Source organism: Saccopteryx leptura, chromosome 1, assembly GCF_036850995.1.
Source record: "Saccopteryx leptura isolate mSacLep1 chromosome 1, mSacLep1_pri_phased_curated, whole genome shotgun sequence".
NCBI lineage: Eukaryota > Metazoa > Chordata > Mammalia > Chiroptera > Emballonuridae > Saccopteryx > Saccopteryx leptura.
In genome coordinates, this window is record NC_089503.1 from 389,458,762 (window position 1) to 389,476,427 (window position 17,666).

The window sequence follows — 17,666 nt, forward strand, 5'->3', positions numbered from 1 at the left end:
ACAAAGTTCACAGGGAGATAGTTGAGTAAAATGAGAAAAGGAGAAATAAGAAAGAATGAAAGCCCAGGAAACAGAAATCAATAGAGACCCAAATGGAGGAAGGGCTGTTTGATAATCAGGTGGGGCGGGGACGTTAGACACATAAGAGGGAGACAGGCTCCCAGATGGCACTTGGATAAAACGCTGAAAACCTGAAGGGGGCACATAAACCAGGTGTTTTCAAGGGGATCAAGAGTAAAGGAATATTAGTAATTTTACCGATTGTTTTCTTTAATTCTCCTGAAAAAGAAAAAAAAGAAAAGGTCAATGACAATCTCATGGAAAACAATCACAAAGAGAATTCCCATTTACTGAATAATTCACATTTAAAATTAGGTTAATTTCACATGAACACACACACACAACAAATCACACAGGCCCCTCCCCCTCCCAGTCACCTACACACGGCTCAGAGCTCACTATTGTGCACCGGTGTTCCACAGTAAGTAAAATGGTGGAAACGGAGTTAATTCAGTGAAATAATACAAAATTTTAAAAATATACTAATTTTACTGTTTAGTTTATAATATAATATTTCTCGAGAGATTATAGCCATTAATATTACATAGAGAAGAAATGAGAGGTGGGAGGGAAGTGTGTGGACTCATAGCTGCTTCACTGTAGCTGTAGCTGCTGCCCTGTGTGCCGTGTATGGGCAAATCCAAGGCTGAACTGGCGACCTCACTGTTCCTGGTCCACACTGTATCCACTGCGTGACCACAGGCCAGCCTAAAAAACACTTGATCTATTTGAAACATTTATGCTTCTGTTATTCAATTTTTTAGCTTCAGTGTGATCATTGGATGCTTTTAAACAGATCAGTAAGTCTCACTGCTGCGGAAGTGACATTGTGTGAAGATGCCACCACACTGTGGAAGGGACAGACACACAGCTCCTCCTAGTGACACAGGGTCAAGTCTCTGGGAGCTTGCATTCTCCTTGTTTATGCCCATGGATTGATCTTTAACCACAGTGTATTGGAGATTCTGTTTTAACTCATTCCGGAATGAAGAATATCTTAACAGTCATGGGTGCTAAATGCAGGAGAGAGAATGTAGTGGGATTTTCGACAAATATTCTGTTCTCACTGGACCGCATTGTGCCTTTCCCTGAACCGAGAAGCACATCTAAGCTCACACACGAGACAGGTTCTGCACACACTGTAAGGAAGAGGCAGTGGAAGCCCTTCATCTGCTAATGTTGTTTCTGCAGCGCAGACAAGTCTTATCTATTCCATAATAAAGAATGTATCTTGAAAATCCATTCCACAGAAATTACTAAATTCTAAAATACAATGTGACATGTGGGGACAGAAAGATTTAAAATAAATAGAAGGGTGACAGATAGAAAGATTTAAAATAAATAGAGGGATGACAGAAGGATAGGTGACTGGGGTGGGGACACACTGCCACGTACGGAGGGGGTGTGAGAGAATTGTGCACCTGAGACCTGCATGCTTTTATTAACCAAGGTCACCCCAATAAGTTCAATAAATATTAAAAGTATTTAAAACAGAAGAAAAGTATTGAAGAAAAAAATAGTATTTAATGAATTTAGTAAAATTTTAAAATATTTAGATGATTATTTAATAGAAATATTCTTGATCCCTATTCACTCTTTGTGGACCAATATGAAATATTTGTCATATTCGAAATCATTTTTGGATGCTTCTATATACATATGTATTCATTTCTAAGAGCAGTACTTTAATTGTACAAAGTAGCTTCAACCATAGTACAAGAGTTCCTGAGACACTGCTTGTCTAGGTAAACATAGGAGTTGATTATTATGTTTCTATAATCTTAAGATTTATTCCCACCATTTTTTCACAAACAAATTTTATTTGAATTTCTGTTTTAACTCAGGCCTGAATGAAGCTAAGTCAATCAGATGAAGGGCATGAAATGACAGTGAGGGAGGTTCTGAATCAAAGGACCTGAGCTGTCCTTGGAGAAAAGTTACTTTCAGAAACTTTAAAAGTAAAAAAAAAAAAAAAAACTTGAAAATATTTTAGTGATAAAATTTGTTTGCCAGAAAGGCTCTGTCTTCACCTCAACAAGACAAGGACAAAGGTAGCAACTGGAGAATTTGATCAGCCAATGAAGGCGGTTTTCAGAGTTGGAAGACCAAGATAGAGAAGACAAGGAGATAAGGGACAGGTGAGGGAAGGGCAGGGGAGCAGATGATCGGTACATACGTTTCTCCTGTTCACTCTCGGCTGAAAGAGAAAATAAAGAAATAATCAGCTCGCTCCATATGGAAACACAATGTCGGGCAGGAATGAGAACAGTCAAGGCCCCCGTTTTATAATCCACAGTGGAGCACACACGGATGCATGCTTGTGAAAGTAGAAACCATCAGGTTCCAAAGGACACCACGCCCATCAGGGTCAATGCTGTTCTCCTCCCCTGTCCCTTGTGTGCAAGAAACTAAGTCAGGACATAAAACAATGAGGGATTTAGGTCAGGAATGCTGGGATGTGCAAAACTAAGTGTTCTCATGTCAGAGGATTATCACCTTTCTCAGATTAAAAACAAACGTATTCACATGTGAGACGGGGGCTTCATCAGTGATGAGGAAGTGAACAGGAGAGGCGCTATCATCAGATAACTGGTTTTGTTGCACTCATCACATGACACATGCTTTGTACATAGACGGATATATTACTAAAGACCATTCTAAGGAAAAAAGCAATATTATGTTTTGAATGTTTAAATTATCTTTTCTTTAAATCTTAGACAACGCTTTTCTTGTACTCATCATATAAAAAGTACAGGTCAGAGATGCATCACTTTTTAACTTACCCTAAGACAATTTTTCTTCGGTAAATTTTTATTTTTAACTGCTATTGTCATTTGAAACTGCTGTCAACATAATGTCAAAGCATAAAAAACAGGTATGGTTGGACATATTTAAAGGTTTGAATAAATTATGTAAAATATTGATATATCTTGGAACACCTGGGTCATATGATCTATGATTGTGGAAGAGGGATGCCTCACTCTCTCACATCTGACTAGTGAATGATAAAGGTATTTATCATGACACAGGCTGTGAAAAGACAATGGGGAGAGACACTGAATGCTGACAGTTTGTAGATATTTCTCTCAAGAAATTGGAGAAGTATTAATTGCATAATATTGGGCCCTCAAACTTGTCATAATTGAGAGAGATCTCAAGTTTGAATATGTACCAGAAATACATAGATATGATATATATTCATCTATACACCCTAATATAAACCTGTATTATATATATACATATAATAAAAATTATGATTCTGTCAGCTTAACACCCTTCATCTCACCAATGTCTTAATGAAACTGTGACAATTTACTGTAAGACAGAGCAGCCAATGTTTACAGGGAAACACTTGTGTAAAATGACACAGAAGGAAGAGAAAGGAGGGAAGGTAGGAAACAGAAATGGACAGAGTTCCAATTAGAAGAAGGACGATCTCAATATTGGGGGAGGAACAGTAGACTCCTAGGAGGAGGACAGGTCAACGAAGAGCCCTTGGATAAGAGGGCGGAAATGTCAAAGAGAGAAATAAACCAGATGTTTCATGTGGATCAAGAGTGAAGGAATATCAGTAACTTTACCTAATATTTGTAGAACTTGTGCTGAAAAAAAATACAAAAGGAAATGTCAATTTAATTTCTAGTAACCACAAAATGATTGAAATTTCCTTACAAATTCAAATTTAAAATTAGGATAATTTCAGATGAACACAAAAACACATGTCAAATCACACATGGTCCCCCCCAAAAAAACACACATCTAAACAGTGAAACAAAGCTCACTATTGTCCACAAGTGTTCTATAGTAAGTAAAATGGTGGAAAAGGGAGACAATTTAGTAAAATAATATAAAATTTTAAAAATACAAGATTTGCTGTAAAATTTCTTAAAGTAATAATTTTCTAAATATATTTTATTTGTTAATATTACTGAGAGAAAGAATGACAGGCAGGATGAAGTGTGTGGACTCATAGCTGCTTCACTGTAGCTGTAGCTGCTGCCCTGGGTGCCGTGTCCGGGCAAGTCCAGGGTCGAACTGGCCACCTCAGTGTTCCAGGTCCACATTCTTTCTACGGGGCCACCACAGGCCAGGCTAAAAGTAATTTTGGTCCCTTTGAAATTCTTATGTTTCTGTTACTCTGTTTGTAAGTTTAGTATGCTCATTGGATACTTTAAACACATCAGTCAATCTCACTGCTGCGGCAGCGACATGGTGCAGAGTGGCCACCACACTGTGGAAGGAGCACTGACACACAGCTCCTCCCAGTGACACAGGCTCAGGGGTCTGGGTGCTGCATCCTCCATGTTTTTTGTCCACAGGTTGGTTGTTAACCACACTGTATTGGAGATTCTGTTCTTAATGATTCCTGAATGAAGACCATCTTAATACTCCTGGGAGTTGAATTCAGGAGAGAGAAAAGACTGGGATTCTCTGACGAACATTCTGCTCCTCACTGGACCTTACTGAGCTTTTTATCCCTTAATCGAGAAACGAATATCTCAGCTCACATGAGTGAGACAGGTTCTCTAAAACTGTGAAGAAAAGGAAGTGAATGTCTTACATCTTCTAACGTTGTTTCTGCAAGGTGGCCCAGTCTCATATGTTCCATAAATAAAGAACATGCCTTGAAAATTCATTTCACTGATATCATCACTACAATTTTAAAAATACCATGTGACATGTGATGACATGAAAATTTAAAACACATAAAAAGGTGACAGAGTGATACGTGACTGGGTGGTGAACACACTGCCATGTACACATGATGTGTGATAGAATTGTTCACTTCAGATCTGCACAGTTTTATTAATGACTATTACCTCAATAAATTCAATAAATATAAAACAATTTAAAATAAAGAGAAGAATTTTATTGAATAAATTGTGTTATATTTTTAAATGTTCTGGAGATTCCTTAATAAAAATATTCTTGATTTCTATTCACTCTACATGAACCACGATGAAATATTCGCCCTATTTACTATAGTATTTTTAAGCTTCTATATATGTATGCATTCATTTCTAATTGCAGTTCATTCATCGTAAAAAACTGCTAAAACTAATACAGAATAGTTACTGAGAAACTGCTCTTCCAGATAAACACAGGAGTCGGTTCTAATGTGCGTCTATTCACAACATTTGTGGCCATCGATTAATTTGCAAACTTATTGCATCTGAGTTTCTGTTTCAAATCATGTCTGAATGTAGCTGAGTGATTCAGATGAAGAGAAAGAAGGAGGGCGATTTAGAATGAAATGACCTGAGCTGTCCTTGAGGAAACTTACACTCAGAAACTTTAAAAGTACCAAAACTTGCAAATATATTAGTGATAATATTCATTTGACCAAAAGCCTCTGTTTCCTTAATTTCAACAAGGCAACCACAGCGGTAATAATTGGAGAAATTGAGGAGCAAATGAAGTGGTTATCAGAGTGGGAGGATCAAGACACTTTGACAAGGTAGATGGTCCCTGAGAGAGAGGACAGGGGATGAGGGACAGGTGAGGGAGGACAGGGCAGTAGATCATCGGTACGTACCTTTTTCCTGTGCACGTTGCTCGGCTGAAAAGCAAAAGGAAGAAATAATACAGTCATTCATTCCATATGAAAACACAATGTCGGGAAGGAGGACAGAAATGAGCCCCTTTCCAAGTTCACTGTGGAGCACATGGGGACCCATGTCTGTGAAAGCAGGAACCCTGAGGATCCAAAGGACACCTCACCCATCAGAGTCAATGCTGTTCTCCCTCCCCTGTCCCCTGAGCAAAGAAAACTAAGTTAGAAAATAAAATGATGAGTGAAAGTCAATACTAAGTGTTCCCCTTTCACTGGACTATCACCATTTTCAGGCTAAAAAAAAAAAACATATTCACATGTGGGACAATTACTTCAGCAGTGATGGGGACGTGTACACTAGAGGCACCATCTGTCCCAACCTGTTTATGTTGCATTCGTCATATGACACCTGCTCTGTACATAGAGGGATATATTCCTAAAGACCATTCCTAAGGGAAAAAATATAATTTAAATTATCATTGGAAAATGATGCTATTAAGATTTGATTGATTCGGTTGGCTCAGCGGTAGAGCGTCGGCCTGGCGTGCGGGGGACCCGGGTTCGATTCCCGGCCAGGGCACACAGGAGAAGCGCCCATTTGCTTCTCCACCCCTCCCCCCCTCCTTCCTCTCTGTCTCTCTCTTCCCCTCCCACAGCCAAGGCTCCATTGGAGCAAAGATGGCCCGGGCGCTGGGGATGGCTCCTTGGCCTCTGCCCCAGGCGCTAGAGTGGCTCTGGTAGCGGCAGAGCGATGTCGCCCCCTGGTGGACAGAGCGTCGCCCCTGGTGGGCGTGCCGGGGGGATCCCGGTCGGGCGCATGCGGGAGTCTGTCTGACTGTCTCTCCCTGTTTCCGGCTTCAGAAAAATACAAAAAAAAAAAAAAAAAAAAAAAAGATTTGATTGATTAAGGTTCATTTTTGTGAGATATATTGCAGTCAATATTTTTTTCTTGTGTCCTACACATATTACGTAGTGATCAGATATTTATTACTTTTGACCTCACCTTAAGATATTACATTCTTCAGAAAATTGCTTACTGTTAAGTTCTCTTTGGCATTTGTAAACTGTGTCAACAATAATGCAAAAGAATAAGAAACTGGCATGTTTGGATATTTTTAAAGCTCAAAAAATTGGGTTAAATATTTAGAAAGCTTGAAATACTGGGTCACCTGATCAAAGACAGTGGAAGAGGGACGCCCACTCTGTCACATCTGACCAGTGAGTGATACAGGGTATTTATCATGACACAGGCTGTGCGAAGACAATGGAGAGAGACACCGAATGCTGATTTTAGAGACTGTTCCTTCAAGGATTTAGAGAGGTATTTATTGTATAGGAATGGGCACTCAAATTTAGAATATTTGACAGAAGACCTAAGTTTTGTATTTTTAAAAACAAACACATACACACACACACATACACACACACACACACACACACACATATATATACTGATATATATACTGATATATACACTAATATATACATGTATATATCTATATACAATGTATACATAAAGTCAAGGTTCACATTTGACCAGTCATAGGAAAACAACACAAGATGATAGAAATGTGAAATCTGTACCAAATAAAAGAAAAACCCTCCCAGTTTCTGTAGGATGATGTGGCAGCATGTGTGCATGCACAGATGATGACGTAACACCATGTATACAGCGTAGCAGACCACGGCCATGCCAGTCAAGATGTGTATGGTACAGAGGAAAGTTCAGTGTGGTCTGTGGCTCAATAAATTCAAATCCATGAACAAAGTGCAACATGTGAATATTGGCGAGTTTATAACAAAGCACCACCACACAGGAATAACATTTCTCGGTGGGATAAGCAGTTGAAGGAAACCGGGAGTTTGGTGGAAAAACCCCGTTCTGGTAGGCCATCAGTCAGTGACGAGTTTGTAGAAGCTATACGGGATAGCTACCTAAGGAGCCCTAAAAAATATGTGCGTGAGCCCATATCAAACTGCTCTGAATAGGTATTAAACTGGGAGAATTTTACTTTTATTTGGTGCAGATTTCACATTTCTATCGTCTTTTGTTGCTTTCCTATAACTGGTCAAAAGTGCACCATGACTTTATGGACACACTGCATAGAAACGCAGTGTATCTGTAAGCTTGAAGCCTTTCATCGCACCAAATTCTGAATGAAACTGAGAAATCTCTACTTGATTGCTGCAGCCAAAGGTTACAGGGAAATAGCTGTGTAAAATAATAGAGATACAGAAAAGGATGAAAGACAACGGAATAGAAATCAACAGAGTCCCCAATGAAAGACTTGATGTCTCAGAATCATGTGGGAGGGACAGCAGACGACGAAGAGAAGGACAGACCAGCAGAAGGCACGTGTAGAAGAAGCCCGGAAATATCATAGAGAAAAATACACCAGAGTTTTTAAATGGATTAAAGGTAAAAAAAAAAATCAGTTATTTTACCTAATTGTCTCTTAAATTCCTCTGAAAAAGAAAAAAAAAGAGAATGTTAATATCAATTTCATGGGAAACAACCAGAAAGAGAATTCAAATTTACTGATAAATACAAATATAAAATTAGGTTAATTTCAAATGAACACACACACACACACACCAAATCACACATGCCTCCCCAAAACACAATGACTCAGGGCTCACTATTGGCCACCGGTATTCTATAGTAAATAAAAAGGAAGAAAAGGGTCTTAATTTAGTAAAATAGTATTAAAACTTTAAGAATATCCATTTTGCTGTTTAATTTATAAAGTAATTGATTTTTGAAAATATTTTATATATTAATATAACTGAGGAAAGGAATGGCAATTAGGAACATAGCGTGTGGACTCATAATGTCTTCAGTTTAGTTGTGTGTTGTTTGCCCTATTTGCCTTTTCTGGGCAAGTCGAAGGGCGAACTAACAATCTCAGTTTTCCAGGTCCACGCTCTACCCACAGGGCCACCACAGATAAGGCTAAAAATATTCTTGGTCTATTTGAAATACTTATATTTCTGTTACTCTGTTTGTAAGTTTTAGTATGCTCATTGGATGCTTTAAACACATCAGTGAGTTTCACTGCTGCGGCAGCAAAATCGTGCAGAGTGGCCACCACACTGTGGAAGGAGCACTGACACACAGCTCCTCCCAGTGACACAGGCTCAGGGGTTTGGGGGGGGATGGGCCCTCCATGTTTTTGTCCACGGGTTGGTTGTTAACCACACTGTATTGGAGATTCTGTTTTTACTCATTCCTGAATGAAGACCATCTTAATACTCCCGGGAGGTGATTCAGGACAGAGAAAGGATTCTCTGACGAACATTCTGTTTCTCACTGGACCTTACTAGCTTTTCCCTTAATAAAAAGAAATATTTCAGCTCACATGAGTGAGACAGGTTCTCTACACACTGTAAAGAAAAGAAAGTGAAAGTCCTACATCTTTTAATTTTGTTTCTGGGAGGTGGCCAAGTCTCATATGTTCCATAAATAAAGAAAATGCCTTGAAAATCCATTTCACTGAAATCATCACTACAATTATAAAATACCATGTGACATGTGATGACATAAAGATTTAAAATAAATAAAATGGTGACAGAAGAATACGTGACTGGGTGATGAACACACTGACACATACACATGATGTGTGACAGAATTGTGCACCTCAGACGTGCACAGTTTTATTAAGCACTATTACCCCAATAAATTCAATAAATATTTAAAACAATTTAAAAATAAGAGAAGAATTTTATTGAATAAATTGTGTTATATTTTTAAATGTTCTGGAAATTCTTTAATTAAAATATTCCTGATTCCTATTCACTCTACATGGACCATGATGAAATATTTGCCCTGATTACTATAGTATTTTTATGCTTCTATATATGTATGCATTCATTTCTAATTGCAGTTCCTTCATTGTACAAATCTGCTAAAACTAATACACAAGAGTTACTGAGAAACTGCTCTTCCAGATAAACACAGGAGTGGGTTCTAATGTGCGTCTATTCACAAGGTTAGTGGCCCTCGATTAATTCTCAACCTTCTTGCATCTGAGTTTCTGTTTTAAGTCATGTCTGAATGTAGCTGAGTGACTCAGATGAAGAGAAAGAAAAAGGGAGGTTTGGAATCAAATGACCTGAGCTGTCCTTGAGGAAACTTATACTCAGAAACTTTAAAAGTACCAAACCTTGCAAATATATTAGTGATAATACTAATTTGACCAACAGCCTCTGTCTCCTTAATTTCAGCAAGTCGACAACAGCAGTAATAATTGGAGAAACTGAGGAGCAAATGAAGTGGTGATCAGAGTGGGAGGATTGAGAACTGAGACACAGGTAGCTGGTCCCTGAGAGAGAGGACAGGGATGAGGGACAGGTGAGGGAAGACAGGGCAGTAGATCATCGGTACTTACTTTTTTCTTGTGCACTTTGCTCGGCTGAAAAGCAAAAGGAAGAAATAATACAGTCATTCATTCCATATGAAAACACAATGTCGGGAAGGAGGACAGAAATGAGCCCCTTTCCAAGTTCACTGTGGAGCACATGGGGACCCATGTCTGTGAAAGCAGGAACCCTGAGGATCCAAAGGACACCTCACCCATCAGAGTCAATGCTGTTCTCCCTCCCCTGTCCCCTGTGCACAGGAAACTAAGTCAGAAATAAAACGATGAGTGAGGTCATAAATTCTGACATGTGCAGTACTAAGTGTTCCCCTGTCACTAGACTATCACCATTATCAGGCTAGAAACACATGTATTCACATTCAAAACAGTTACTTCAGCCGTGATGGGGACGGGACGTGAACAGTAGACACACCATCTGTCCCAAAATGTTTATGTTGCATTCATCATATGACACCTGCTCTGTACAAAGAGGGATATATTCCTAAAGACCATTCCTAAGGGAAAAAAATATAATTTAAATTGTCATTAGAAAAAGATACTATTAAGATTTGAATGATTAAGGATCTTCTTTGTGAGATATATCACGATCATTATTTATGTCTTGTGTACTTCCCATATTATGTGGAGATCAGAGATTTATTCCTTTTGTCCTCACCTTAGAATATTACATCCTTCAGAAAATTCCTTACTGTTAATTTCTGTTTGGCATTTGAAAACTGAGTCATCAAGAAGGCAAAAAAATAAGAAACTGTCATTTTTGGATATATGAAAAAGTTCAAAAAATTAGGTAAAATACTTAGAAAGCTTAGAATAATACTAGGTCGTATGATCAAGGACAGTAGAAGAGGGATCCCCCACTCTATCACATCTGAGCAGTGAAGGATGTCAGGCATTTATCATGACACAGGCTGTGAGAAGACAATGGACAGAGACACTGAATGCTGATTTCGGAGACTGTTCTCTCAAGGGTTTTGAGAAGTATCCATTGTATAGGAATAGGAACTTAAATTTAAAAAATTTGACTGAAGTCTTAAGTTTGGTATTTTCCAAAAACACACACATACACACACAGATATCTATATATGCTTATATGTACACTAATATCTGTATGTGTATATTTAATGATATATCTATATATACTAGACACTGTGTGTCTGCCAGCTTGAAGCCTTTATCTCGGCAACTTCTGAATGAAACTGTGACAATTCTCTGCTTGACTGCTGCAGCCAAAGTTTACAGGGAAATAGCTGGGTAAAATGAGAAAGAGATGCAGGAAAGGATAAAAGACAACGATACAAAAGTCAACAGACCCAAATGAAAGAGGTGCTGTCTCAGAATCATGCTGGAGGGACAGCAGACATCTAGGAGGAGGACAGACCAACGGAAGGCACTTGGATAAAAGGCCGGAAATGTCATAGAGAGAAATAAAGCAGATGTTTTCACATGGATTAAAAGTAAAAATATATCAGTAATTTTACCTAATTGTCTCTTAAATTCCTCTGAAAAAGAAAAAAAAATGTCAATGTCAACTTTATGGGAAACAACTACAAAGAGAATTCAAATTTACTTATAAATTCAAATATAAAATTAGGTTAATTTCAAATGAACACACACACACACACACATACACACACACCCCCAAATCACACATTCCTCCCCAAACACAGTGGCTCAGAGGACACTATTGACCACCGGTATTTTACAGTAAATAAAAAGGAGGAAAAGGGTGTTAAATTTGTAAAATAATATAAAAATGTAAAAATATTTGTTTTAGTGTTTAATATATAACATAATTCTCTTTTTAAAAATATTATAGTTATTAATTATTTAGACAAGGAATGGGAAGCAGGAGGGAATTGTTTGGACTCACATAATTCTAAATTCAATAGCAATGAAATTAAAAAAATTGGAAAAGTCACTAAAAAAGAAAACATTCAGCTTTGAATGATTAAGTTTTCTTTACTGTGAAACACCACAATCAATTGCACCCTTCACATAAAAAGTACAGGTCAGAGATGAACGAGTTTTGCACGTGTATAAAGATACTTCATCCATTTGAAAATTGTATATATTTTAAGTACATTTTGTCATGTGATATTGGTGTCAATATAATGCCAAAGAATGAAAATCAGGGATGGATAGAAATTTTATATTGTATGAATTAATTAAGTAAAATATTTAGTAAATTTGGAACACCTGGGTCATATGATCTAGGACAGAGGAAGAGGGACGCCCCACTCTGTCACATCTGACCAGTGAATGATACAAGGTATTTATCACGAAAGACAATGGAAAGGCTGTGGAAAGACAATGGGGAGAGACACTGAATGCTAACAATTTGTAGATATTTATCTTAAGAAATTGGAGAAGTATTAATTGCATAATATCGGGCCCTCAAAGTTGTCATACTTGACAGAGATCTCAAGATTGAATATTTCCCAGAAATGCATACATATATATTCATCTATACACCCTAATATAAACCTGTATTATATGTATATATTAAAATTCATGATTCTGTCAGCTTAACACCCTTCATCTCACCAATGTCTTAATGAAACTGTGACAATTTAGTGCAAGACAGAGCAGTGTATGTTTACAGGGAAACACTTGTGTAAAATGACAAAGAGCGAAGAGAAAGGAGGGAAGGTAGGAAACAGAAATGGACAGAGTTCCAATTAGGAGAAGGACCACCTCAATATTGGGGGAGGAACAGTGGACTCCTAGGAGGAGGACAGGCCAACGGAGAGCCCGGGGATAAGAGGGCCGGAAATGTCAAAGAGAGAAATAAACCAGATGTTTCATGTGGATGAAAAATGAAGAAATATCAGTAAATTTAGCTAATAATATATGCAGAACTTGTGCTGAAAAAGAAATACAAACGTCAATGTCAATTTCGTGGATAGTAAACACAAAGAGATCGTAATATATTTACAAATTCAAATTTAAATTTAGGATAATTTCAGATGAATACAGAAACACATGTCAAATCACACATGCTCCCTCCAAAAAACACACACCTACACAACGGAACAAATCTCTTTATCATCCACATGTGTTCTATAGTAAGTAAAATGGTGTAAAAGGGAGGTAAGTTAGTAAAATAATATAAATTTTTAAAAATACTAGATTTGCTGTTTAATTTCTTAAATTAATTATTGTATAAGTGCCTTTTATTTGTTAATATTACTGAGAGAAAGAATGGGAACAGGAGGAAAACCTGTGCACTCATAGCTGCTTCACTGTAGCTGTAGCTGCTGCCCTGTGTGCCGTGTCCGGGCAAGTCCAGGGTTGAAATGGCCACCTCAGTGTCCCGAGTCCATGCTCTATCTACAGGGTGACCACAGGCTAGGCTGAAATATTCTTGGTCGATTTGAAATTCTTATGTTTCAGGAACTCTGTTTGTAAGTTTTAGTATGTTCATTGGATGTTTTTAACCACACCTGTGAATCTCACTGCTGAAGCAGCGACATGGTGCAGAGTGGCCACCACACTGTGGAAGGAGCACTGACACACAGCTCCTCCCAGTGACATAAGGTCAGGGGTCTGGGTGCTGCATCCACCATGTATTTGTCCACAGGTTGGTTGTTAACCACACTTTATAGGACATTCTGTTTTTACTCATTTCTGAATGAAGAACATCTTAATACTCATGGGAGTTGAATTCAGGAGAGAGAAAGGAGTGGGATTCTCTGACAAAAATTCTGTTTTTCATTGTACTTTACTGAGCTTCTTCTGCCTTAATTGAGAAAAGAATATCTTGGGTCACATGAGTGAGACGGGTTCTCTACACATTGTGACGAAAAGGAAGCGAATGTCCTACATCTTCTAATGTTGTTTCTGCAAGGTGGCCCAGTCTCAGATATTTTGTAAATAAAGAAAATGCCTTGAGGGAGCTCAGAAAACAACTCAATGAACACAAAGAATATATGTCCAAGGAAATTGAAACTATAAAAACAAATCAAACAGAGATGAAAAACTCAATTCACGAGCTGAAAAATGAAGTAACAAGCTTAGCTAATAGAACAGGTCAGATAGAAGAGAGGATTAGTGAAATAGAAGACAAGCAACTTGAGGCACAACAGAGAGAAGAAGAAAGAGACTCAAAAATTAAAAAAAATGAGATAGCCCTACAAGAATTATCTGACTCCATCAAAAAGAATAACATAAGAATAATAGGTATATCAGAGGGAGAAGAGAGAGAAAATGGAATGGAGAACATACTCAAACAAATAATAGATGAGAACTTCCCAAGCCTGTGGAAAGAACTAAAGCCTCAAATTCAAGAAGCAAACAGAACTCCAAGTTTTCTTAACCCCAACAAACCTACTCCAAGGCATATCATAATGAAATTGACACAAACCAACAGCAAAGAAAAAATTCTCAAGGCAGCCAGGGAAAAGAAGAATACAACATATAAAGGAAGGCCCATTAGATTATCATCAGATTTCTCAGCAGAAACTCTACAAGCTAGAAGAGAGTGGACCCCAATATTTAAAGTCCTGAAAGAGAGGAACTTTCAGCCACGAATACTATACCCATCAAAGCTATCCTTCAAATATGAAGGAGAAATAAAAACATTCACAGATACAGAAAAGATGAGGGAATTTATCATCAGAAAACCCCCACTCCAGGAATTACTAAAGGGGATTCTCCAATCAGATACAAAGAACAAAAAAAAACAGAGCCACAAGTAAAAGCTCCAAGAAGAACACAATAAAACCAAATTTAAACTGTGACAACAACAAAAAGAAAGAGGGGGAGAAGATGGAGATTAACAGTAGCAAAGGACGATGGAGTGCAAAAGTACTCACAAAATAGTTCGCTACAATGAACAGGGTAAGGACCCTTTTCATTATTCAAAGGTAACCACCATTGAAAAAACCACCACAGAAGCACATGAGATAAAAAAGATAGCAACAGTGGAAAGATGTATGGAATACAACCAAATAAAAACAAAAGATAGAAAAACAAAAGAGAAGGATCAAACAAGACACAAAACTAACAGAAAGCAAGATATAAAATGGCAATAGGGAACTCACAAGTATCAATAATTACACTAAATGTAAACGGATTAAACTCACCAATAAAAAGGCACAGAGTAGCAGAATGGATTAAAAAAGAAAATCCAACTGTATGCTGCCTACAGGAAACTCATCTAAGTAACAAGGATAAAAACAAATTCAAAGTGAAAGGCTGGAAAACAATACTCCAAGCAAATAACATCCAAAAAAAAGCAGGTGTAGCAATACTCATATCGGATAATGCTGACTACAAGACAGGAAAAGTACTCAGAGACAAAAATGGCCATTTCATAATGGCTAAGGGGACACTGAATCAAGAAGACATAACAATTCTTAATATATATGCACCAAACCAAGGAGCACCAAAATATATAAGACAGCTACTTATTGATCTTAAAACAAAAACTAACAAAAATACAATCATACTTGGAGACCTCAATACACCGCTGATGGCTCTAGATCGGTCATCCAAACAGAGAATCAACAAAGACATAGTGGCCTTAAACAAAACACTAGAGCACCTGGATATGATAGACATCTACAGGACATTTCATCCCAAAGTGACTGAGTATACATTTTTCTCCAGTGTACATGGATCATTCTCATGAATTGACCATATGTTGGGCCACAAAAACAACGTCAGCAAATTCAGAAAAATTGAAGTTGTACCAAGCATATTTTCTGATCATAAAGCCTTGAAACTAGAACTCAACTGCAAAAAAGAGGAAAAAAATCCCACAAAAATGTGGAAACTAAACAACATACTTTTAAAAAATGAATGGGTCAAAGAAGAAATAAGTGCAGAGATCAAAAGATATATACAGACTAATGAAAATGACAATACGACATATCAGAATCTATGGGATGCAGCAAAAGCAGTGATAAGAGGGAAGTTCATATCACTTCAGGCATATATGAACAAACAAGAGAGAGCCCAAGTGAACCACTTAACTTCCCACCTTAAGGAACTAGAAAAAGAAGAACAAAGACAACCCAAAACCAGCCGAAGAAAGGAGATAATAAAAATCAGAGCAGAAATAAATGAATTAGAGAACAGAAAAACTATAGAAAAAATTAATAGAACAAGGAGCTGGTTCTTTGAAAAGATCAACAAAATTGACAAACCCTTGGCAAGACTTACCAAGGAAAAAAGAGAAAGAACTCATATAAACAAAATCCAAAATGAAGGAGGAGAAATCACCACGGACACCGTAGATATACAAAGAATTATTTTAGAATACTATGAAAAACTTTATGCTACTAAATTCAACAACCTAGAAGAAATGGATAAATTCCTAGAAAAATACAACCTTCCTAGACTGAGTCAAGAAGAAGCGGAAAGCCTAAACAGACCTATCAGTAGAGAAGAAATAGAAAAAACCATTAAAAACCTCCCCAAAAATAAAAGTCCAGGCCCTGACGGCTATACCAGCGAATTTTATCAAGCATTCAAAGAAGACTTGGTTCCTATTCTACTCAAAGTCTTCCAAAAAATTGAAGAAGAAGCAATACTTCCAAACACATTTTACGAAGCCAACATAACCCTCATACCGAAACCAGGCAAGAATGGCACAGAAAAAGAAAACTACAGACCAATATCTCTAATGAATACAGATGCTAAAATACTAAACAAAATACTAGCAAATCGAATACAACAACATATTAAAAAAATAATACATCATGATCAAGTGGGATTCATCCCAGAATCTCAAGGATGGTTCAACATACGTAAAACGGTTAATGTAATACACCATATCAACAAAACAAAGAACAAAAACCACATGATCTTATCAATAGACGCAGAAAAGGCTTTCGATAAAATACAACACAATTTTATGTTTAAGACTCTCAACAAAATGGGTATAGAAGGAAAATATCTCAACATGATAAAGGCCATATATGATAAACCATCAGCTAACATCATATTAAATGGCACTAAACTGAAGGCTTTCCCCCTTAAATCAGGAACAAGACAGGGTTGTCCACTCTCTCCACTCTTATTTAATGTGGTACTAGAGGTTCTAGCCAGAGCAATCAGACAAGACAAAGAAATAAAAGGCATCCATATCGGAAAAGAAGAAGTAAAGGTATCACTTTTTGCAGATGATATGATACTATACATCGAAAACCCCAAAGAATCCACAAAAAGACTACTGGAAACAATAAGCCAATACAGTAAGGTCGCAGGATACAAAATTAACATACAGAAGTCAATAGCCTTTCTATATGCCAACAATGAAACAACTGAGAAGGAACTCAAAAGAATAATCCCCTTCACGATTGCAACAAAAAAAATAAAATACTTAGGAATAAACATAACAAAGAATGTAAAGGACTTATATAATGAAAACTATAAACCATTGTTAAGGGAAATCGAAAAAGATATAATGAGATGGAAGAATATACCTTGTTCTTGGCTAGGAAGAATAAATATAATCAAGATGGCTATATTACCCAAAGCAATATACAAATTTAATGCAATTCCCATCAAACTTCCAATGACATTTTTTAAAGAAATAGAGCAAAAAATCATCAGATTTATATGGAACTATAAAAAACCCCGAATAGCCAAAGCAATCCTAAAGAAAAAGAATGAAGCTGGGGGCATTTCAATACCTGACTTCAAACTCTATTATAGGGCCACGACAA

At 37.3% G+C, this 17,666-nt stretch overlaps 2 protein-coding genes across 2 annotated transcripts in view; both read right to left on the reverse strand.

Annotated features, from left to right (window-relative positions):
* Positions 1–17,666, reverse strand: part of LOC136388496 (uncharacterized protein PF3D7_1120000-like) — a 419,710-nt gene that overhangs the window by 315,737 nt on the left and 86,307 nt on the right. The window lies entirely within an intron of this gene.
* Positions 1–17,666, reverse strand: part of LOC136389586 (butyrophilin subfamily 1 member A1-like) — a 91,904-nt gene that overhangs the window by 64,392 nt on the left and 9,846 nt on the right. Inside the window, exons 4-5 of the mRNA XM_066361457.1 lie at positions 5,597–5,620; positions 259–279 (exon numbers count right to left, since the gene is read on the reverse strand). Of these exons, the coding sequence (XP_066217554.1) occupies positions 259–279; positions 5,597–5,620 (45 nt within the window). The remainder of the gene's footprint in view (positions 1–258; positions 280–5,596; positions 5,621–17,666) is intronic.